Source organism: Carassius auratus, chromosome 15 (genome assembly GCF_003368295.1).
Source record: "Carassius auratus strain Wakin chromosome 15, ASM336829v1, whole genome shotgun sequence".
NCBI lineage: Eukaryota > Metazoa > Chordata > Actinopteri > Cypriniformes > Cyprinidae > Carassius > Carassius auratus.
Genome location: NC_039257.1, coordinates 8,752,530 through 8,777,477, shown reverse-complemented (window position 1 = coordinate 8,777,477; position 24,948 = coordinate 8,752,530). Strand labels below are relative to the sequence as shown.

Sequence of the window (24,948 nt, the reverse complement as noted above, 5' to 3'; positions counted from 1 at the left end):
TTAGTTTAGTGATTCACAGGATTGCTAAATCCCAGAAAAAAAAAATGTTTGTACAAAATAGTTTTGAGTTTGTACAGTCAAAGGTAGACACTGCTATTTTTTTGAACACACCCCTTTCAACTAATTGCCCAATTGCACAGCTTTAAGAGCGTGCATATCATGAATGCTGGGTCTTGTTTGTTTTCTGACAATCTACTGAACCTACTGGTAACTTGTTTGCCACGTAGCAATAAAAAATATACTAAAAACCTTGATTATTCTGGTTAGTCACATTGTACTGCTATTATTTTGAACAATACTGTATAGGTAAAAACCCACTGTTATGCCACCGCCATTGAAAAGTTTGAGGTCTGTAAGATTGTTTTTGAAAATGCTTATCAAGGCTGCCTTTCTTAGATCAAAAATCCAGAACTGTAATATTGTCAAATTGTTTTACTTTAAAATAACATTTGATATTTTTATAGCAAAATTAAATGTTCAGCATCATTACTATAGCCTTAAGTGTCATATGATTCTTCAGAAATCACTACATTATGTTGATTTGCTGCTCAAGAAACATGCTAAAAATGTTGTGCATGGTAAGAATCACTGATCGGTGCACCGGCATAAAAGTTAACGATGGGATACATCGATTTTGAAAAAACTGTGCTAGGAATTCATCGTTTCTAACATATTTGCATCAGTAAATACAATTTATTTATACATAAATATTAGTAGATGCACTATGCTTTTATTATTTAAAAAGTGAACAACAATTTATATGTAGATTGATTTCTCCTCTCTGTTTCGTGCACATTTTCTCATCATCACTCCTGCTACATGAATATTACGTAACACTATGGAGACGGAAGAAGTCAGAAGTCACTTACAGTAATTTATGATTTGCTGTCTGTCTTAAGCAAATGAATAAAAACAAATTATCTGTACCATACGTATAAATTGCAAAAATAGCATAATACGTTTTTCCATTGCATTTGAATTAAATTGGTAGAGCATTGCGCTATCAAGCACAAGGTTGTGGGTTAGGTAAAAATGTTAGGTAAAAATTGATAGCCTGAATGAACTGTAAGTCGCTTTGGATAAAAGCATCTGCTTAATGCATTAACTTAATTTAATTTAAATAGGGTTGAGCTGTATGGAATCACATCAATAGCAACTTCATATGTATTTTTAATCTATCATTGTTGGCTATGCATCGAGATGTGTATTGTCTCTCTATACACACACACACACACTTACATTAGAAAGAAATTATTTTAAATATAAGGCACTCTGAGCCATGCTATATTGTGAATATGATCATGATGGAATGGGTTACTGCTCTTTAACAACATACCCTGTTTACAATATAGCCTCTCATGTTGCATGCCATAAAGAGCACAGGAAACAAGAAGTTCAGAAAAGATAAGCGCTTCTACTTTATTACACGTCAAGGTTCCAGAAGACACCATTCTTCTAAATAGGGGGTGGGGGTTTACACAGCCCTCTTTACTGCTGGCCATTTCATTCATTGAAAACAAACATATTTGTTTACATGTCCATTCATTTGTACATACACTCATATTGTTTACATGTTTGAATTCATTCATTCATTCAAGAGGACCAATCATTTGCTTGCTTTGAGCATCTATAAAACCAAACATCCCTGGTCAGTCCAGTATCCACCAATCATCGGTTTTCATTTATACAATACATTATTTACAAAGGAGAACAAGTTTGGTTGAGATGTTGAAGGTTGAATGGTGGGAAGAGTGATGCCCCACACCCTGTATCATAACACAACCGCAGGGTGCTAAATCGACAACTGTAACCTATCGAATGACGGGCAACCTTTAGAACAGCCTATCAGGTTTCAGGGACACCACTGTCACAGCCAATCAGAGCTCAGGGAACCACAAGTGTAACAGGTTTCCAAAAGCAATTCCATCCGGAGTTGGTGGGAAAAGTGAAAAAGTCCCTGATGTGCATGTTACATTAATAAGCATCTTTTACAAAATTATGGAAACTCTATAGAACCGTACCATTCTCTCAAAAAGGTTGGATTACACATTTTACTATAAAAGCAAAAAATCCCCACAAAAAAAGATTGAACTTAAGAACAGTGGACACATTTTAAAAACGTGTCGAAATTCTGAAGGCAAAAAAACTATAATGAAACACCAACCATGAAATGTTAAATACTTTAACTCTTAAAAGAGAACCAAGAACATTTCTATATATTCAATAATTTACAGATTGTTCATTGTTTGTTTCATTTCAGCAGCAAACATGAGACATTGAGTTTTTTTTTTAAACCTGTTGCTGTGAGCTTACCATTGCCCCAGCAAGAGTTATTATAAGAAAAAATAAACCATATGAAATAAAGATATAACTGTAATGAATTAAAACAGCCTAAAAAAAGTTGCGAGCAACTTTGACTGGCTTCCAAGGTTTAACAGCAGGATGCTTGAAGTGAAAAAAAAAACAACAAAAAAACATAACTTGTAAAATCAACTTGCACTACAAACAAGGTTTAGACGTATCATACTAAACGGTTATGGCACATTCTTGTGCAAGATTTTTTGTTCAGTTTGACCAACTACTGGTGATACAATCTGATCAAAAACGTTAGTTCAGTCATGGGATTTACACACCCATGAATGTGATTGCTTGAATAAGCTCTTTATTGAGCCCAACCAGGACTGTAAGGCCTCAATTTGTGTCGTTAATAATAATAATAATACAAAATGTACACCCTGCATTATTCACAAAATCCCAACTGTATTGTTCTTCAGGTAATAATGTAAAATTTGATTCACGCTAAGCACACTCGCGCAAATAGCTTTGAAAAAAAAAAAACAATTATTCAAAATAAAAAAAGGTTTAAAAAATGTGATTAAAAAAAAGGAAATAATAAAAAAAAGAAATAAAAATAGTATAGTACCAAAGTATTTCATAGTTCTGTTTGGAAGCCATATATACTCTATATGAGATATATGCAAATTATACATAAAAAAAAAAATAATTGGGGGTGTAGTTCTGTTTGGAGGCCAATATAAACTCCGTGAGATCCATGCTTATTATTACAATTGCACGGGCTGTAATGTGACCAAGTATGAAATGAAACACGGGTTTGACAGACATCACAGTGTGTGTTTGGCAGCATGAGGTCAGTCATGGCTCACAGTGCTGAAACACAGTGTGTGTGTAAACTCTTTCAAAAACCCTGAGGTGAGGTCGGGGTGTTTGAGGTTGTTCGTACTGGTGTATAAAAAAGTCTAATTGAGATCTGTATAAAAACGTGTAACCCCATATGTAATGGAAATATCTGGCAGTTCTGAAGGAAATGGGAACAATCAACACTGTTGGGGACTGTCGTACAAACCCAAAACAATATGGCTGCTTCGTAAAGCATCCCCGTACCAAAATTGTTGTACATTGGGTACTAGTTAGGTACCATCATTTACATAAATATTATTAATGTAACATTGCTTGAAAAACTACAACTACTACTGCAGTACCATTGCCCTTTAGCTCGAAAGGTGCTGTTTTACCACATGTGATGGTAGAAATCGATTTGTACCGAGTTGGACAGTAATGTCTGAAGAGGTGCGCACAGTGAAAGTCCGGTTGTGACAGATTTATGGTTAGTGGAATCCAGCATTTGTGAGGTCCGGATATGTGATGTTATGAGGTCTGTTTTGTCCATATGGTTTTGGTAGCGTCCGGGTGATAATGTGGTTCTGGAAAATGAGGTTAGTGAGTTTATTGAGGTCCAGTTTTCTGAGGTCCGGCTTGTGGTGAACGGGGAGAGATTTTGAGTCTTGATGCTGAAGAAACGGCGGCTTTCTACTCTTCATTCTGGTGGAAAAAAGGAGAAACGAACGTTAGTCAGATGAACAAACACAAAATAAAGCCTAAAAGCACTATTTAGAGTAGAAACACGCTGTAAATCTGCCTTTTTAGGAACGCGCTGGTCTGTAGCGCCCTCTCATACACTAAAACAAACAAATCCTCCCTTTCTTTGTTTATTTGAAAACACAACTCTTTCTAAGTTCTCTCCTTCGGCCTGAGGAGTAACTGACCTTGCCAACGGTTGATAAACAAGCATCACTGTTTCCCTGGAAACGTTCAACACAGATTTGAACAGCCTGAGAGGAGCCAAAAGCTTTTATGACATCATCGCTCGGCACAAATACAGAGAGTGAGCGAGTGAGCGAGCAAGACCTGATGGAGACAATCTGCTCTCTTTCTGTTTGCCTCCCTTTATCCATTCACAAGCGTATGTGAGCCTCATCCGAAAGTGGCGCTCCAGACTCCTGCCCTGTTCAATCGCACGTCTAATCCACTCAGACGCACACAAACAACTACGAGCTGTTTTCATTATATAACACTCTCACTGACTGTGATTAAAAGATCAGAATGTAGACAGTCAGCATTAGTGCTCACACACACCTGTTCACCATCAGTTCTGAAAAAAACAAAGAGGTGACGGCATTAAGACGTCACTCATATGTGCAGTGATTCTGGGCTTGTGATTGGTCATGACTTCAGACACAGGGTTTAAAGTCAACATGAAAAGCCATGTGCATTTCTAATATGTGATGTGAAACTGGATATTTGAATTAAAAAAAAAAAAAAAAACATTTACTCATTCTTGTGTTGTTTTAAACCTGTAGTACATAAGAGATTTCACTCGTTTAAATTGGTATCGCAAGTCTGTCACGTTGACCAACAGATTGATTCATTTGCCATGTAATTAAAAAAAAATAGGGACTGGGAATTTCAGGGTTCAAGACAGACATAAAAACACCTTATAAGCAGTGTTGGGGAAAGTTACTTTTAAAAGTAATGCATTACAATAATGCATACTCCCTAAAAAACACAGTGATTACATTACTTTTGAGTTACTTTTTAAATATGGGCTGGGATTGCTCGTTTGTTTTTATTAAAAAAGTTCTTCTTTTACAAATTTAAAAGCCCTTTCACAACAAAAGTTAAATTAATACACCTCAGGCTGAAGGAAATGTTAATCTGTAGAGGCACAGCTCAAACAAATTGCATGAAGAATATGATGCAGGAGAAGAACATTCAATACTATTTAGTAATATTAAAAATAAAACATTTCATTTTTGCTAAGTATGGCTGAATTGGATCATCGAAGTTCAGCAGCAAAGGCACTGGTTAATAAAATGGGATTAAATAAAATTGTTATTTTCTTATTTAACACTGGTTTTATTTATTTTGAGGAATAGAGACGAGTAAATGCATGTTGACATTTAGTCTAGACCTACAGTATCATGTTCACACAGCGCACACAACACTTCTGCACATGATTTTTCTCATGAGAGCTGTCAGTCAAGACGTGGGAAACAAGGTGACAGGCGTTAATTAATTGAAAAAGAACGCAGATATTTCCGTCTAAATTAAAATGTAATGTTACCAATCAGTTTTCAAAAACCAGTTTAATTTGTTAACAGAATCATTCGGTTTGTGTGAACTGAATCAAAAGATGCATTCAAGGTCCAACTGAAAAGCCGCACAAGCTGAAAAGACTATACTTTGATGGTACATTTGCACCTTGAATGCTCAACTCCCTCATCTATTTATTTATCACAGAAGTCCAGAAAGTAAATTAGGTCAACTGTGACGTCACAGTGTTTGTATCTGTGTGCGTATTCCTGTACAAAGCGCTGCCCTCTTTCCATCCAGCTGACATTATTCTGACACCAGCTCTGCCCTGGAATACACAACCTCGCCTGTATCACAGTGAGCTTATTTGTTTAGACTGGTTTGATGTTGTTCCCAAACCTTTTACCTGAAGCTGTCATTGCTTTGGACTCAGTTTTCATGATGTCATACATGAAAGAGAACTAGCCATAACAACACGGAACGACTGACCTGATTTGTTATTTACTTTCAAAACAAATACAGCTTCAATTCCTCACTTAACCTCTGAAACCAAACCTGTGATACTTTTCCATTACTTACTTTAATTGCACACAGAAAGCATGACAGTAGGCCCTGTGACTGAGCTGAGGACAAGTAGGCCCCAGCACGGAGCTCCACAGTTCCGATCAGGCCCCAGTTTAAATCTACGGGAAGGACCAGGCCTGAGCTCAGAGCTGAAGAAGCAGTGGCTTGAGACAAACCTCAGCTATAAATACAGCTGTGTGCAGCAGTGGAGCAGAGAGCCGCAGGTCTAATAGCGCAGCACTGAGAACATGAAAGCCCCTTCTCATCTCCGCAGCAACCCCGACGTCAAGCGCTTTTATAGTGCGGCCATTTTTAGGGCATCTTTCCTCTTTACTTAGAAAACCAGAGAGATGGAGAAAATTGCAGAGGGTGAAATTATAAGCTGCCGGACTGTGCAAACACGTAGCGTGGGAAAAAAAATAAAAAAAAAGAAGAAGAGAGGGAGCTCAAAAATGCCGCTCACGGAAGTCGCAGCATCCCGGAATGAAGGGGAGGAGCTACTGGTAATATTCAGCATTTCCAGAATTCAGAAACTAAAATTCTGTTCCTGGAATTAGTGCACTACAGTGGGCATGATATGTCAAACTCACAACCATCTTGATGTCAAAAAAGACAAGACTAAAGAACATAAAGGATTCCAGTGTATGTTGCATGACAAATACTGATTCATTTTGACAAATTGCACAAAGACCCCAGTTCAGTTGAAGTCCTATGTTCAATGATTTGTCCAGGCAAATCATTTACTCTCCATCAGTTTTTTTTGTTTTATTTTATAGAAACTGCTATGGACAATTTCCACTTGAGTTGCCAGACATTTCACACATACAGAAATCACAGAATAAACTGTAATGCAAAAGTAATACCATGACTAATATGTTTGATCAAAAATGATGGATTCAATTATAAATTTACTGAAAACAAATTAAAAATTTATATTTACATATAATATAAAATATAATACCAGAGCTGGGTAGATTAATTTCAAAATGTAGTCCATTACTGATTACAGATTACATGATGAAAACTAGTTGGTAATATAATCTAGGTTACACATTTGAGGTAATGTATTCTTCTCACTACTCACTTTTTAGATTACTTTTTATATTATTTGTCTTAAATTTACCATTAAACACTTTATTTATATATAAAAAAAGCAAAAAGAAAGATTTGTTTAAATATATATATATATATATATATATATATATATATATATATATATATATAAAAAAAAAAATCAACATCATAAAATGTATTAAATGCTAAATTAAACCAGGGTTTCCCAAACTGGACTTAAATGTATTATTAATACATTATAATACATGTAATCATAATAAGAATACAATTTAAGTAATAATATTTCACAACATTAGTTTTTACTGTTTTTTTAGGCTTGGAAAACACCTTTTCGATGAGGTAAAACCATGAGTGTCACAAAATTGAATTACAAAAATTACGATTGTTTCCAACCAGGTAGTCCCACACCAAAGCACCATTGGTGTAGCTCATGTTATATGAACTCCATGGGGGCTACTAAAACATACTACAAACTCCATTTGGTGTTGGTATTGACGCAGATATCTCACACCTTTAACAACCCCTTACACTTCAAGGTTTTCCATGATCAGGACTGTGGGAACCCTGTGGGACTGTGGGAATATTCAGGTCTCTTTACAGCGCTGATAATAATATCAACAGCTTGACTTTCTCAAAGCTGGGACGAGTGCCTTTTCCATGCCTCAAACATATTACATGCATCACATGCATGTGTTAAAATAAGCAAATGTAATAGAAGCCAGCATTACAGGGGACTGTAACGTCACACACACTCCCACACTACAGTAAGTTATCTGCACACTCATACAGCGTCTGCAGAGGTGGGATTTGGAGCTTTACTCTGCAGAGAACCTTATAAGGCCGCGAGTGAGGGGTGGTGCTCATCTACCATCAGCTCAATGAACTAACGTCATTCAGCCTGTGAAAACACACACACACAGGCAGACTGTGCCAGGACCCGGGAGAGCAGGGCCATTTTTAGCCCGCTGAAACTTCCACACACATCCATCCCAACTCACTGCGAGGGATATGGTTACAGATGTGTGCCGCAGTGAGTGCTGTGATTAGGCATGACTGACGTCAGTACACAGGTCGTATTCGCTGAGAGAGAACATTTAGCGCTGATGCCAACACACACACACACCAGGCTCTTGATGAATTCAATGCCAGACTTCTTAAGTGAGAATTGCTTACTTAAAGGTATAGTTCTCCCAGAAATGCTAATTGTCAATGATAAAACTCACCATTATGTCATTACAAACTCATAAGACTTTAGTTAATTTTCTAAATTAAGGTATTTTTAATGAAACCTGGGGAAAGTCTGGTTAACCAAAATATTAAAGATCCAAAAAGGACATAAATAGGAATGAACTGATATATCAGCCAATAATCGGTACTAAGTATCATTCGATAAAAGCAATTAACTGTAGGGCTGTCACTTAGTTCGAAAATCGATTGCACAATCGATCGGACCAACCAAAAAAAGTTTCGAAAATGAAAATAGGGAATCGATTTTAACCAAATATGTACACTATTCATTTTAAAATAATTAAACAATTAAAATATATAGATGTAACAAAACTCACAACCGAGCAGAAAAAGAAAATAAAGAATTCCGAAAGTGCAGTGTGCGTTGCGAAAGCTAGACAGAAAATACCAGCAATTTTAAGCGCCTATAAGACCCAGTGACGTCGAAAACGTCCTCTTATGCTGCGTTCACACCAAACGTGAATAGAGCGTCTGGCGCAAATAATTTAAATGATAAGTCAATGTAAAGGCGCGTTTATGCGCGTATTGAGGTCTCGCGGCGCGGTAGACGTGAATTCGCCTCTTTCGCGCATCTAGTTACAGGAGTCCTGAAAAGGATCATTGCTAGCTGAGAGCGACCGGCTTTTGTGGTGGAAAATTGGCAGTAATACCCCCACCTTGCACAGCTGTACCTGAGTGTCCCTGGGACATCAGTGCGGTCTGAGTGCGTCTTCTCAACAGCTGGACATATAATGAATAAACAACGCTTTGCTCTGGACCCTGAAAATGTTGATCGACTTGTTTTCCTGTCCAATTAATTTGTAATGGCCCTAGCCTTTTTGCGTGTTTCATGCCTGCCTAGTGCCGCCTAGCATTAGTGTCGGTTAAGTTCAATTTAAAAAAAAAATAAATAACACCTGTTCTAAAGTCCATTTAAAGTTTTATTTTTTGAACAGTTGTTTGAAATGGATTGAATCATTATTTAAAATAATCTTGGAGATTTTTGAAATGCCTAAATCATAAATTCAGCCGGGTTGAAATCTGCAGTGATGTTTTTCTTTTGTTATGGCAGCCGTCCCCACTGCATATATTTTTTTTTTTGAGAATGATGCACTCCTGTTGCTTTTTGTTATTCTGCCAGAAACTTCATGCCAATAAATAAGAAATATTGCTGACTTGTGCGTTTCCAGCACTCTCTTTACGTTCGTCCATTATTTGACGTTGAAAAAGGAAACGTCTTTTTTTAGACATGGAAAATCGATTTTACAATCGATTCAAATAACACTTATGTCTTAAAAATTTAAAATGATTTTTTCACAAAAGTGACAGCCCTAATTAACTGTGAAATAAAGTAATTTCAATGAAACCAAATAAAGTCCAGGTAACACAAAGTTAAATATCCGAAAAGGTTATAAACAACGATTCACTGATATACTGTATGAGTCAATAATCAGTATTGGTCAATAAAAGCTCAGTTCTAAAATTATGTTCACTATTGGTCATCGGCTAAGTGTTTTAAAAAAGCTGGTGATCAGTGCCAATTATATCCTGTCAATCTAAAGGGGGCAGAAAAATTTGCCTGAATGCAACTTATGTGTGAAGAAAATGTCCCTTGTGTAAACTTATAGATGCTTTTAAGTTAATGCAATAAAGTTACCAAAAATAGCTCAGTTAATGCAGGTTCTTTTTGACCTTATGAATCACCCAGAATCAACTATAGATCACAATCGAAAGTTATTAAAAGCACTCAATGATGTGATAAACATTATTAATTAATGTACATTAGACGTGCCGGTATACATCATGGTAATGAATATGCACGATATTGTTAACGTGGGCACTTTTAAATACCGTGAATAATAATATATTACAAATTATTCCGAATTTGGAATGCATTGAGAATAATTTCCCATTAACTGGTCAAAATGCATAACACCGCTGTATGCTCCTTGAAAGACCCGCGTGTGTGTGTGTGTTCTGATGTAAACAACCACTCATTAGAAGCACATGGGGGGAACACGTGATAGACGTGCTGAATGAAAGCACATCCACTCTCTGACAGCAGATGGCGCTAAACTGCAGAAAATGCAGCCATTACCCTGGAAACCCCATAAATAAAGCAGCTGCTCAACTTTCTAAAAAGTATTTAAATAGATTTGAATAGCCATTCAAATTTGTGGATTTGCTGTGTTGTTCATCACAGCGCCATATACTTAAATATTTAGACTTAATAGGCTATTTATTTTCAAAAAAATTTTCCATTTTAATCTGAACTACATGCCCAAGATATTGTTTGAAAGTGTTTTGATTTTTCACTGTTCGTTCACACGTTACATTATTGCTCCATTACTTAACATTAGTTAATTTATTAGTTAATATATTAGTTAAACTGTCAATTAATAATTCTTCTGAACATTCATTAAAATCGAACGTTGCAACGGTGTTATTTAATGAGCTAATATGAACCAAGACTTGTATGAAGATTTGAATTAGCAAAAGGCAATCAATCGTTTCGTGCTCATCGTGCTCATGCTCCATTCAAAGAGTATGCGATTTTGGATGCAGCCCATGTGTCAATCATTGTGTAAATGTAAATAAAAGCCTCAGTGTAATATTGAATCATATAATGAAATCATATCTCTTTACCAGATTTGGATTAAAGCGCTCAAAACATATGGATTCATTTTACGACGCATTTAAAACTTTTTTTAAGTTTTGGTTACCTGGACTTTCAGTGGAGGAACAGAAACCTCTCAGGTTTCATTAAAATATCTTAATTTGTGTTTTGAAGTTTAACCAAAGTTGTATGGGTTTAGACCAACGTGGGGCTGAGTAAATCACAGAATTTTCATTTTTGGCTGAACTATGTCTTTAACACAATCAAACCACACTGACAAACCTCCACTCATACAGTCATAAGACGATGACTAGGAACTTCCCGACTACCTCATGATCGGAGAACTTCACGTTCTCTCAGCATTGGGGGAGAAACCACATGCAAGACCACATCAGAGGTTTCCAAAACACACCCTGAAGTAACACACCTATGCGGAATTCAGATGCAGTTGTCTACTGGAGCAAAAACTGACATAACAAGGAATAAATCAAAGGTTGAAAAGATCCCAAAACAAAATGGGGATTAAATGTTGGTGTTTGTGACAAGCGAACACAATGGTGCAGCCGTTTTGGGGGCCAGAGAAAAACAAATCGGCTGTATCAGCTCTGTGTGTGTGTGATGTGGAAGAGACAGTGTGTGCCAAATACCATTCCCTTTAGCAAAGGAAAAACTTCCATCTCCCACACACACACACACCAGATGTTTTGCCTACTTCAGCAAGTTGAGACACACACTCGGTTTCTCCTCCCCTCGCTGCCGCACTCATCCTAGGAGCAGTAAACTACAAGACTCAAAGCAGATTTTCCCTCTGCCCAAGATGGCCTCAACCGCTGGCCTTGCTTGATACAGATGTAAGGTGAAAGTGGCTGTTGCTGTTCACTGTCTCTGACTCCCCACATTATCCCAGACGTGAGAAATGGCGGATCTTCAAAGAACTTATCAGAGGAGGCTTATGGAGACCCACTTCACACGGCTCACAAAGGCTCTCTTGTGTTTGGTCACACTTTGAACATGTTTACATGTCTTGATAGAAGTCTTTTAGAGGGGGAGGAAAGATATGACTTACGACCTTCACAAAAATACTATGGTAAAATAAAGTTTTTTGGACATGGTATTCAGAATACCGCTGTATTACCATGATATCATGTCCAAAAACCATAGTGTTTGCACATTAAGTACCATATAAATACCATGGTACTTGAATCCAGCAAATGTATAGTTAAATTAGTTTAGTTATATTTCAATGTAAAATTCAATTTCCATCACTTGACTATGGTATCTGCTGCCACTGCAACCATTTTTTTGGACATGTTTACACAATGATTTTAGACTTTACCACGAGAAAAAAACAAAATTAAAATTGAAAAATGAAATTTTTCACAATATTACAGTTTTGTTATGTATTACTGATTATCAAAATGTGGCTCTAGAGGCATTCTTTTAGATTTTTTTATTATTTTTTTAATATAAATTATTGACTGTAATATAACAATTGTGTTAATTACCACAAAAAAAAAAAAAAAAAAAAAAAAAAGTATCATGGTTTTTGGGCATAATGCCATGGATATAATCACTACTAGTGTGGGACAAGAAATACCATGGTATCTTTAAGGATGTTTTTTGGAAGTACCATGGTACATGATAACATGAAACAAACAATATCTAAGAACTACAGCATAGCCAAATGATAAGGAAAGGGGAAAAATGTGTTTTTGGTGAACACAGATGTGGTGAGAGAGAGAAAGGATCGAAAAGGACAAGATGAGAGAACGTCACCTGACAGGAATCAACTCTCAATCCATGACCTTTCATTAGAAACTCAGTGTCCCTGTTGACTCACTCACACACTTAAACGTGATGTGCCCTTAAACAAAAGGCGACTGACAACAAAGAGCTGGAACACACAACTCTAAAACTGTGTTACACAGAAAAAAAAGGCAAAAAAAAAGAGAGAAGAAGAAAATAAAAGGCAGCCCATTTGAGGCGCAGGCATGCCTGAGCGGACTCACTTGAGAAACTTTCCACTGCGCTCTGACCTCAGCGACAAGGGCGCTCACACACACACACACACACACAAAAAGACTTCACAACAAATCCAAAACTGACAGAAGCGACCTATAAGCACTCACGCAGTACGTAAGCCTCTCTGTGAAACACATCCCAGAACGTCTTCCGGCTTCGCGCCAAGGTCATATTTACCGCCAGAAATGCAAACACAAACAAAAACAAATGTCAGTCAGTGAGTTTGCCACAGCTTCATTTGGATGGCGTCTACTATGTTGTTGTGGGGAGAACTGAAAGGAGAAATGATTTACCGCGCTCCTCTAAAAGCAAATATAACGTCGTAAAGAAGAATTCGGAGTCGTAAATATCACACATCACCTAAAACAAGCGCTCTCGCTCGCACACACACTGACGTCTTTCCTGTCATATCTTTATGAACTCTCTGTTCTTGCATTGGCCTTGCCCCAACCCTGACCAGAGAGAGAGAGAGAGAGAAATAAAAAGAGGAGAGCGAGTGTGTGTGGTTGGGGTGAAGTGAGGACATGAAGCTGACGGATCCAACTGGGCCATGAGGAACTCGTCCAGACCAACGGAGCTGGGCGGAGTGGAAGAACAGTACTGTTTCTCTCTCTCAAACACACACATGGGCTAAAAGACAGTTCCAACGTACATAGACTCAGCACTTTTGCTCAACAGAACTAAACATAAATATAGGACACATGGAAACACATACTATGGATGTCATGATGATACTATAATGTCAGCAGTCAATGCAACTGCAAAAACTATTATGCTATAAACAACCATTTACAAGTATGAATAAATAATAATAATTTTAGTATTAAAGCATTGAAACATTTGACATCCTAACATGTCTTGGTGGCATCGTTGGAGCAAGCACATCTAGTGCTGTCAAAGAACAAAGCCTGCTCTATTAAAGCTATTGATAGAGGAGGTTCCACTTTCGCCTCGTCAGTCCAGACATTGTGATCTCCTAAAAACAGACACCCATGTACGTGCCGTCCAAGAGACCATACCATTCCAGCTTGCGGCCGGCACCTACCAGTGCCTGAAAATGCAAAACACTCTGCTTTCATTCACCCATCCGTCTGGCCGCACAGTCGGTTCAAATGCTTGTCAAGCATTGGTGGAATAGTGGCACGGATCATTCCCTTCTAAAAACCCATGGCTCACGTCCACCCGTTTGATGCCAAGTCCCATGGTGGGAGCATGAACACTCTGATACCTGGCCAAGCTCACCACATCCTTCCGTTCCGACCCTCACCCTAAATAGTCAGCAGCACATTAGCAGTGTGAGTACTCTGTGTGAAATTTCTGACAAACTTAGAACGACTTTGAAGAACAAAACGGGACGAAGGAGTTCATGTGGTTCTATATTTGGCGGATAAAGCTAAATGCAAAGCTCTGATGTGGAAATGATACAATAACCACATAATATTCAACATTAATGAGATAAGCGAGATGAGTAATAACATGGATATTTGACTTCACAACACCAGATAGAAACTGAGAAATTTTGTTACTTTTATCAGTCCTTTGGAAAAAGCCAAAAACTTTTTGTTCTCCACTTACGTCAATTGGAATGAATAATTCACTTAAAATCAAAATCCTGTCATTTCTTTCTCTGCCAAACCTTCTGCTAAGCTCTTTTCAAAGTTAATGGGAGTTTGAAAACGGATGCTGTTAAGCTCCAAGAAGGGCAGAAATACACAATACAAGAACCATAAAACATGTAGTGCATATCGAACCTTATGAAACCAAACAATATCTCCTTGTGAAGAAAACTTAAGCCATTTAAAGTAGTTCATTCAATCATATCTAGTTCTCAAAACTGACATTCATATATATAGAATGCTGCAGCCATGATGTCAAAAACCAGAAGTCTAATTGTCCATGGGTTCCCTTGAGATTTTCCTATGGGTTTTTCATTTCATGAGTGAAATGAAGTCTGCGGTAAACATAATTTAATCATATTTGGATCTTTTCTTGTGCAACAATCTGCACACACTCGCACTCCAAATGTTTCTATTAGGGCTGCACGTTTTCAAGTTTTTCATTAACCGTTAACCGAGGCCCTTAGCGGTTAATAATCGGTTAACCATAGTGTGCGCCAGGGTTTCCGTTGTCCGGTAATTTCCAGACATTGGCCAAAAAAAAAAAAAAAGAAAGAAATGTCCGACAAAATTTAATCTCTCCGGTCAAATTGTCCTATTAAAACTACCTAATAATCCCGCCCACTAACACAATCTGTATTTGAGAATAAGCCTAAAATGTATAAAGCAAATATACACCGACCTTTGGCTATGTTATAAAGGAACAGGCTCTAGTAATGGTTATGTAACTTTCCGTGTTTAGGCGAAGGTAACAAGCAGGCTCCGCGGCCGCCTCGCTAAGGCTATGACTATGATATGTTTGACAGGTACAATATTTGAAAATCGATAATAATTTTTTTTAATTACATTTATATCTGAATTTATGTCAACCTATAGACTTTCAAATATCAAAATGTCATGAATTAATATGTATTTGTGTACAAAATGACATATAAACATATTTTCCTATTATATTTTGCCTGGAAACGCTTCCAACAAGGCGTCAGTTCTATTTCTAGCATGCACGCGTCGAGCCGCGCCTGAGCCGCGCGTCTCACGCAGGCAGTCGGCAAGCTCTAACATGTTAACATGGGAGCCGAATTAAAAACAGACACGCCACGCAGCTGAGATGCTTTCGCTCATCGCCACTCATCCAGTGAGTCCTGACCGGCCTAATGATGCCCGGGTGTTGGCTGTTGAGATTACAACAACGAGGTTGTACTTTAAGTATATCTAAGCACTGTATTGCAATACTTGCATTTTGCCCCGTCACTCTCAATTTTAAAGTGCTCCAACGCTGTACTTTTTTTTTGCCCGCTTCATATTAGAAAAATGACTTCTTCTTGTGGACATTACAAATGTCTGGGAGCGCTCTGGCGGTCTCTGGTGGTGCAAAAATGTATTACAACTAAATTCAATGCACGCCATTGACGTCACTTAACCGAGCAAAATGTTTCACTCGGTTACGCAATTTTTAACGGTTAATCGGTTAACCGGTTAACCATGGACACCCCTAGTTTCTATGCAGTCATTTATCAGAATATATATGTCATATGTTTGGAACATCATAAATGTTTAAACATTTTTTAAAAATCGAATTTAGATAACTAACTTTTTCCATTTAAAGGCAGTCAATACTAATTCTTAAGGATTAGTTACATGCAATATCAAATATGGTTGGGCCGATAGACGATGCCATCATCCATTGTCTAGGTCACGCCGACATAGTGATGCCCCGCCCCTTTTTGAATGCACAATCACTTTTTCATTTCACTGTCACTTCGCGATTGCACATACTCTCTTACTTACCACACATTTTACAAGATTATATGTTTGTCAGTGGTACTGAGGATCTGGAAATCATTCGCCATCATCCTCAGTCATATCTCCTTACAAAGTGTCTACATCGGACTCTAAAGTTGTCGTGTGTAGCTCAGGGACTGTATAAAGATTAGTTAAAGACTGTCTGCACTGGACGCGACAAAGCAACCATTGAAAACCATCTGAAATTGTGTCAGAACGTCATAACAGAACGCAGCAGCAGTTTACTGTCAGGTATTTGTAGTGTCATGCAGTACCGCATCCAGAGTAGACAGCATCACTCATTATAATGAGTTCTAATGGCTGATCTATATACAGTATAATGAATCTCTATTATAGATCAGTGGTTCTATATAGTATTTTGTTGCGCCGTGCCGCTTGCATCAGGTGTAGACACGGTGTTAGGAATCATTAGTTGATAACCCTTATGCGGATCTATGCTTCGGGTAAACCTCCCCTAATTCCCCTGCCGCTGCCATTACAAACTCCACCCCCCCAGCTTGCCCCCGTCGATGTCATCTTCCATCGCGATGTTTTACACTAGCCATTGTCCGCAAATTTGAAGACATCGCACAACCCAAATTATCAAATACAGAACTATTAAATCTAAAGACAAAAACAGTATGAAACTAAACAGAGCTAGACAGACTAAACTAGACAGAATTAGAATAGAACACTTTAAATATTACAGATAAGAACAGAGGAATCCATGCATTTCACATCACTTAAATATTTGTCATTTCTGTTGGCATGTGTGCTCTGAGCATCTGCTAATATTTGACCTTGGGTACTAATAGCCCAATTTGTATGAACACACATGAGAGCATTTACTCTATGTTCTAAATGCTGAAAGGGATAGGTTATGCCTATTAAGCAAACATTTTACTTGCTGCCTTAAAAGCAAAAACAAATCCTATGTGCTATATGGATTTAAATGCCAGGGTCGTTCTACATTAAACACTGATTGGAGAATTTCTGGTTCCCCTTATACACAGCCTTGATCAGTTAATCTCTTAAACCCTCCTTATTTCGCTCTCCTTCTCCTGCTGTGTGCCCCTTCCTACCTCTCTCTTTACTTCCTCTCCATCCCTCCATATCTCTGCCTGTGTCTACTTTAACAAGCGGCTCTGTAAAACAGGCACAAATGCTGCTGTTACATTCCAACCCTGGAGCTACACACACACACACACACACACCTCTCATTTCCCTGTTCACACACATTCCAAGGATCTCATCAAAGAACAGAGCACCAGACCTGCCAACCTCATGCCACTACTGATGACCTCGACAGTGTGATCTCTAATATAGCCGTTTTTTATGAACCTGCTTCCTGCCTGATCCATCTTCGCTCAAGCATCAACTAGAGATTTTGATGAATTTCCATATTAAGTTGTTATTTTAATTGATGATCTATCAAGTTAGCATTAATACAGAAAATTATTTGCTAATATTGCTTATACTGCAGCATTTGGAAAGATTTAAAAGTGATGCATAACTGCATAATTTGTACTACAAACATGAATAACAAATGCTCAGATGTAAAGACATTGTAAAGACATTTTACAATATTACTGGTTTTACTGTATTTTTCCTACTGATCAATTAAATGCAACCTTGTTGAGCTTAAGAAACCTACATATCTTACAGAACCTAAACATTTGAATGGTACTAATTTTATCAACTTAAAAACATTAACATTAAATTACCATTAATATGGAATAGATTACTGATTTTGAGGTACAAGTGAACAAATCAACCATTCCTTAGCTTCAAATTAATCAATGATAATTAAACAATAGCCTGAATTCAACTGAATACCCATGATTCCTCTGATCTGATCCCAGAGCTCCGCCCCTAACCGATCACAATGCTGCACAATACTTGGCACTTCAAACCTCCTAAAGGATGCAAGAAAAGGGAGGGAAAGACAACAAAGAGGAAAACGTGGTTGAAATGGAGCTAGAGGGAGAAGGGGACAAGAAGCCAGTCTGCAGGGTGACCCCATCATGGTGGCCTGAGGTGGGCAGGGCTTCTAATCGTCTCACTCTGACCAAACCCACCGAAGAACTCGGTCACCCCGCCCCGCCCCACCACTGCCCAATGGTAATGCGGCTTTCTGAAGCCCCCGGCGTCTCAGTCTGTGGCCCCTTAATCCACTGTGACATGGGGAAAAAAGCGCTGCGGCAACAGCGTAACCATAGAGATGGGTGGCATAGGCGCGGAGCCACACAGGAGCATGCCATGGGCAGAACATGTGCCAGAGGCGGCAAATTAAATTAGGTACTGGAGCTTTTAGATAGACATCCTGGCAAAAATGCAAAAACAACACATGCAATAAATGCACCAAAATTAACCCTCACACCAAGAAGTACGTCACAAAATGCAAAAGTACAGGTGAAAGTAAGCACATTAAGAGTAAGAGGAGGTTTCTGTTTCCTGCAGATGATGTCCACATCATCACAGCTCTTGTCTCCAAAGGAACACAGGGGGTTTTACTAAGGAGCACACACTCACACACAAACAGACACACACACACACAGGGCTTCCCAGAGTTAAAAAACATTGGTTACGCAACACTGAAGACCCTGTGTTCGCTCTAAGCCTCCTAAATATGCCAAGCCAAACTCGAGACACACACACACACACACACACACACACACACACACACACACACAGCAACCAAGTCAAGAAAGCATATGAGTGCAGGTTTTCACCCCATCAAAACAACTGCTTCCTTAGAACACACTGGGGCGAACTCACTAAACAGTTGCGCAAAAACAATCTGAAAGAAATGGTAATTCTGTCATCACTTACTTATCCTCATGTTGTTCCAAACCTGTATGAATTTCTATCTTCCGCACAACACAAAGACGACATTCTTAAAGATTCTCAGTGTTATTAGACCCCATTGAAAGAGTATGAACAAAAACTGTTTAAACATTCTTCAAAATACCTTTTGTCTTCTACAGGAGAAGAAAAAAAAAAAATCATACAGGTTCGGATATTACACAATTTTCTTTTTTGAGAGAACATCCATCCCTAACAATATCCTCAATTCTTTTTGTGGAAAACATAAAACCATTAAAGGCTAAAACAAAAAAATCATTAAACAATTGTCTATAAATAAATTTGCACTTTAGTGTCGGCTCTGCTAAGACTTCATATGCAATCTTTATGATACACACAAAAAAACATTTCACATAGGGGAAAAATAAAGGAAGGCCAAGAGGGTGGAAAACCCTTCACTCGCTGAAGGGCAAGTAAATAAACTAAAACAACGATGATACAGAGTCAGCGAGGCATGACACACAAACCCTTGGGCGAAGTGGAGAATGCACAGTAGTGGCAGCTTTGTAGACTTCTCACAGCGCTTGATTAATATCAAAGACAACTCTGAAGAGTTGACTCACACACTAAGTAAACTTCCATTCAGGAAAAAGACATCCTATAAGCTGCTTAGTGACTCACAAATGCATATATGTGCTGTTTTTTCCTTTTGTCGCATCGGGAACAAGTGTAGACATGCTAACCCTTTCTGCCTCCATTCACAAATATGTCCATTTATCAGCCTGAAGAGGCCCAGTCATCAGTGGGAGGGATTCTAAACCCCCTTAGCTCTCTCCTAAGATTTCAGAACGGGATTTTCCAGCAAAGACTCAAACTACACAGATAAATGGGGGCTGATTTTATAAATAACATGATATGCACATTACCTATTAAATATTCTAGACAGGCATGATAACGACACTAGACACTAGACACTAAGACATTTCTAGACACTAAGAAATGTATAGCTCAAACATGCCAGTTATCAAGAACACAGCATTCTAAGGTGCTCTTTTTGATAACCATTCTTAAACAAACACTTGTTCTTACCTTCTCTGCTTGTGAGATTCCCTCTGGTCTCATCTGATTTGGGGAAGTTTATACTGGCGTAGGCACTGAGCTCTTCTATGCCTTCGACAGCTCCCAGCTCCACTGGCCGAGATTGGAACGCATTCCAGTCTGGAACATGCTGCTCTCCATTCTGCACCAGATCCAGATCGATGTAATTCAGGCCGTTCTGGTCATGGTTTGTTAGTGTGGGAATTGGGCCTGAAGTGTTTTCCCTTCGTCCATTGGTTACTGTAGATGCAGGTGGACCGGCAGAAGCAGCAGAGGCCTCACCGGGTCTTAACCACACATTCTCGAAAGAGGCAGAGCTGTGGCGCTTCACATCCCCTGATTGACAGGTGGCCGAAGTGTCAACTGTCCCTCTGGTTGCAGTTGAAGCAAAAGTTTCTGAACTGTGTCGCCGTCGACCCTGTGGGTCAGCCCGGATTACTTTAGCCCCTTGGTTCCGCCCAGAAGTGGAGTTTACTCGTGTGAATGCACTTAGACCTGACAAGGGTCCGATCAGAACTGGTCTTCCTGGAACACCACTTAATGTTGTCACATCATGATTGGGTGATACAGAACAAGGAGGGGCATCATCTGCATCCGGCAAGGCCTCGGTCATCAGCATCATTCGAGGATCTGGAAAGCTAGTGCAGGATGCTAACTGCATACTGATGTAGTCACGGCTACATATGCTCTCACAGGGCAGTGGAGGGGAGGATACAGAGTTTGATGGAGTGATTATGGCATAGTCCGAACAGGAAGTGGAAATCTGCATTTCTGGGCACAAACGCCCAGCTTGCCTCGACCCCAACTGCATGTTCATGTACTCCGATGATGAAAGATCTGATTGGGCCTCAGCATCCACTTCCAGTGACGCCAAGCTCGCCGAAAACGCCTTGCTGTTGAATTCAATGTTGACATACTCGCCAGGACTTTTGGGCTCTGTGGGGAAGGGACTCTCACGTGTTCGTGGAAGAGTACTTGCTTTGCTAGCGTCCAGTGACAGCCGTGTCGGACGTGTCAGCCTCCCGTTGCTCTCTGTCCTTTTGGGTTTGACAGCAGACTGCTGCGAGTTGCCTTGACCACCCAAGCTGTCGCTGCTCGCTGAAGACGAGGAAGAGTCGGCATACGCCAATCGACTTGAGCCCAGTGATATCCGAAGAGGGCTCTGATCCTGCTTTCTGTTGGCATGTTTGAAGGAGCGGGGCAAAGAGAAGTAAGCGTACATTGGCTTGGGATGATCTTCTACAGGGTTGAAAAAACAGTCTGGAGGTGTGCTGGTCGTTGAACAACTAGCCGGGGACATGTTTATGTAATCTCCACAAGACGACACTTTACCTTCCATGCTCTCTACGGAGAGCTTAGAGTTGACGCCATTAGTCCAGATCTTGCCATAGTTTGTTGTGCCATCTGGAGAGCAGCTGCCACTTGGTGACATCATCATGTAACCATTAGAGTCAACATGCGAGTGTTGCCGGGGGTTGATAATTTGCTGTGGTGCAGACACACTTTTTGGACTCATGGGCATGTAGTCACCGCTCTTCGTGGTTGGGGTCGCAGGCGCAACTCCTGGCAGCATGGGCATGTAGCCGTCATCTTTGTGATCTGGTCTACTGTGGTCTTTAGCTTGTGAAGTGTCTATACTTTCCTCTGGGTATGAATGTGTTGGCATGAAGGAGTGCCTGTATGATGACGATGATGACGATGCAGAGCGGCTTCTTGGGTATGTGGGCATCATTACAGTATATTCCTCCAGCGAAGTAGCAGACGATTGTGAGGGAGTTTTTTGATGGCACGGCGTTGGCGGTGACGCACCAGAAGAATGTGTTCTCTTCCGGAAACATTTCTCCAGCTCAGGCTCATCCAGTCTTGATGGCGTTCCCCTAGATTGGCTACGCGATTGGCTCCCGGCACCAGGAAGTGAACCAGGCTTGGCCATGCAGATGTAATTGTTTATCTCCTCCTCTCTTGCAGGTGGCGTGTGACCAAGCGAGTCTGGAGTCACACTACGGAAGGAGCTTCGAAAGTCACATGGGCTGGATCCATATTCATCCGAGGAGATGAATCCGCCATCACTGGGCGATCCAGATATGGAGGCGCTAGAGCGCCGTGGAAAGAGGCAGTCAGATGTGGATCCATGTCCGCTGGTGCTGCTGGAAGACAAGCTGACAGGGCTGATGGCTGAGGGGGAGCAACGTGAGGTGGGCGTGGGGATTGATCTGCTGTGATTGAGTGGAGGGTGAAGTCTGGAGGATCCACCCCTGTGTCGCTGTGATTGAGGTCGGGCTGTGCTCGGACTGCTTGGACTCCCATCCACTGAAGCCGGCCTGGACATGGTGCCCTCCCCATCACTGGACGCTCTCACTCTGAACGAATGGCTGTGTTTGCCAGGTCTAACTGGAGAAGTGGTTGTCACACTCTCTGCCCGAGAGCGCCTGCCCAAGCCAACTTGACTTGGGGGAGGATTGTTGTTATGATGCCTCCTGACAGGCACTGAGATGGGGTTTGAGCAATTGGAAGATGACTGACTTTTGCTGCGGGGTCTGAACTCCTCACTCATGGCTTTCATGGCTTCTAGTAGAGTTTCATGCATGTTCTGAGCCACAACGGAGTCATCCACTTGCATCCAAAACTCCCCAGGCCCCGTCACAGCAGATCTCCCGACTTCAATGAAAAAGAAATTTTCAGAGTGACCACATCTTCTAATGTTCATTAACTGCAGGACCACAGCAGCCGCATCAGAATTGAGTTTCACAAAACTGATAGTCTTATTGGTGAGGCATAATCTGTAAACACCAATCAAGTTCTTTGTGTGACCCAGACCCTTTGGTTTCAAAATAACCTGCCAAACCTCTTTGAAGGCAGGTCCCGGCGTGGCTTCGCCGTAATTATCCTCGCCAACTCCGCGGGCCGCGGCAGTTTCGTGGACCTTACCTCTGTTATGAAGATCAACCAAGGTTTGATACCACGACTCCTGCTCTACCTCGCTGTCAGCAGCGATGGCGAAGTACTCATCCTTGGTATAAAGCGCGACGAGATGTTTGTTTTTAGAATCCGCTCTTTTGTTTATGTTAAAGCAGCTCTCCAGCGGAATGGACCTTTTCGGTGCTCCAGATTTATGTCTCCACTTCTTCTCGTTTTCATAGTACTCCAGTCGGGACGGTCCGGAGGCGCTCGCCGCCCTCAGTACAAAAAACCTTTTGTGCATGCTTTTGGGTTTCCTTAAATAACCCACCTTCTTCACGTCTGAAAAACATCCTTGCTCCGTGGTGGGGCTTGCCATGGTATAAAAAATTAATTATAGAAAAACTGCAGGATCTAAAGTCAAAGCCGTATGCATGTAATCTTCGCCAAATGTGAGCGCGGAGATAAAAATAGTTCCATTTAGAAAAATAGCACTTTAAACAGGTCACAATTGTGCACTCCGAGAAGAGCTTCAATTATAACAGTTCATCGATACCGTAGTACACTAGGTATTTTTTTCAGCAGCATTACATTGTTAAAACTAAGTTTAAATAATCCATCGGACATCCTCAAAAATATTGCAAGTACCGGGGAGCACCAAGTTTAAAAACAAAACAGCAAAAATTACAAAACAGTGTCCTTTTCAGTCCGGAGATCCGAATGCATTATCAAAACAAGCGCAGTCAGCAGCGCACGACCCCATTTACCCGAGAGATCAAAGCGTTGTCTGCAAAAACCCCAAAAGTGCAATTACACAAAGCACCGACGCAAAGTGTGCATCTGACCGTTATTTACAACGGAAACGTACCAAGTCCGTTTGAACCGCTGCATGAGTTCCTCCAAAACTCGCTGAGTTTTCTTTTTTTGCGATTCCGTAACAGACCAAAACAAGGAACCGCTCGTGTATATTTGTATGGAGGAGTTGAGACTGGGGGTTGCAGCCTAGCTTGTTGCGATACAACTAAGAATCCCGCCCCTTTTGGAACTGTCCTCGTTTGATTGGAGGGATCTAATGTCAATCATCATAGGGGGCTGTGAGAGACGTGTGATTCAAACATAATGGTGGGATATTTGATTCTCCCCAGTGACTCGATTCTTTTGAATTAGTTCACTGAAAGGATTCATTTTCACTGACTGTTTCAGCGAACTTTTCTGCAGGATGCGTCGTGAAGCCAGAGTGATTCGTTTATTTAAAAGATTCATACAAATGATTCGTCCACGAGCTACACCACTATAAAGTTTAATTTAGAGGCGGTGATGAAAAGACACGATGTAACTATGCGCTGCAGTTATTTATAAACACACAATTGTAAAATATAAAGTTGGTCATACTTTGCAGTGTTCATGTTACTGACTATTTACATTGAAAAATATAGCGACTAGTGGACAATATGTACTGCAGGTGTAATTGCATTGCGGAGGTGCTTTGAAGTACACATTATTATTGTTATTATTACTATGGGGATTAATTATAGTTACATAATGGGTGTAACATGCAGTGTAATGAAAAGAACGAATCACAGAATTGTCCACCATGAAAAATGGAACTGGAACTCATTAACATCAATAATCGTTTGGAATGAATTCTACACTGCAAAATGTGGTAACTTGCAATTGTTACATTAGATATTTATTTCTACTTTGAATAATTAAAAAGAAGAATCTAATTAATAAAATGAATTTCAAATGAATGAATGAATAAATAAATGTACATAGGAAATTCATATATAGGGTAACTGCACAGGCATTTCCTACATAGCATGATTCTTCAATGATCCTATTAAGGACCTTCAC

At 39.8% G+C, this 24,948-nt stretch overlaps 1 protein-coding gene across 1 annotated transcript; it reads right to left on the bottom strand.

The window, feature by feature from the left end:
- Window positions 1-1,394: 1,394 nt before the first annotated feature.
- irs1 (insulin receptor substrate 1) lies at window positions 1,395-24,729 on the bottom strand. The gene is made up of 2 exons (XM_026282100.1): window positions 20,188-24,729; window positions 1,395-3,840 (listed from the first exon to the last, which is right to left on the bottom strand). Exons 1-2 carry the CDS (start codon window positions 23,471-23,473, stop codon window positions 3,836-3,838), a joined length of 3,291 nt encoding a protein of 1,096 aa, XP_026137885.1. The 5' UTR covers window positions 23,474-24,729; the 3' UTR covers window positions 1,395-3,835.
- Between the last annotated feature and the right edge of the window lie 219 nt (window positions 24,730-24,948).

Bases quoted from the DNA above. Each gene is read 5' to 3' on its own strand.
- irs1 (XM_026282100.1), bottom strand. From the start codon at position 23,473: ATGGCAAGCCCCACCACGGAGCAAGGATGTTTTTCAGACGTGAAGAAG.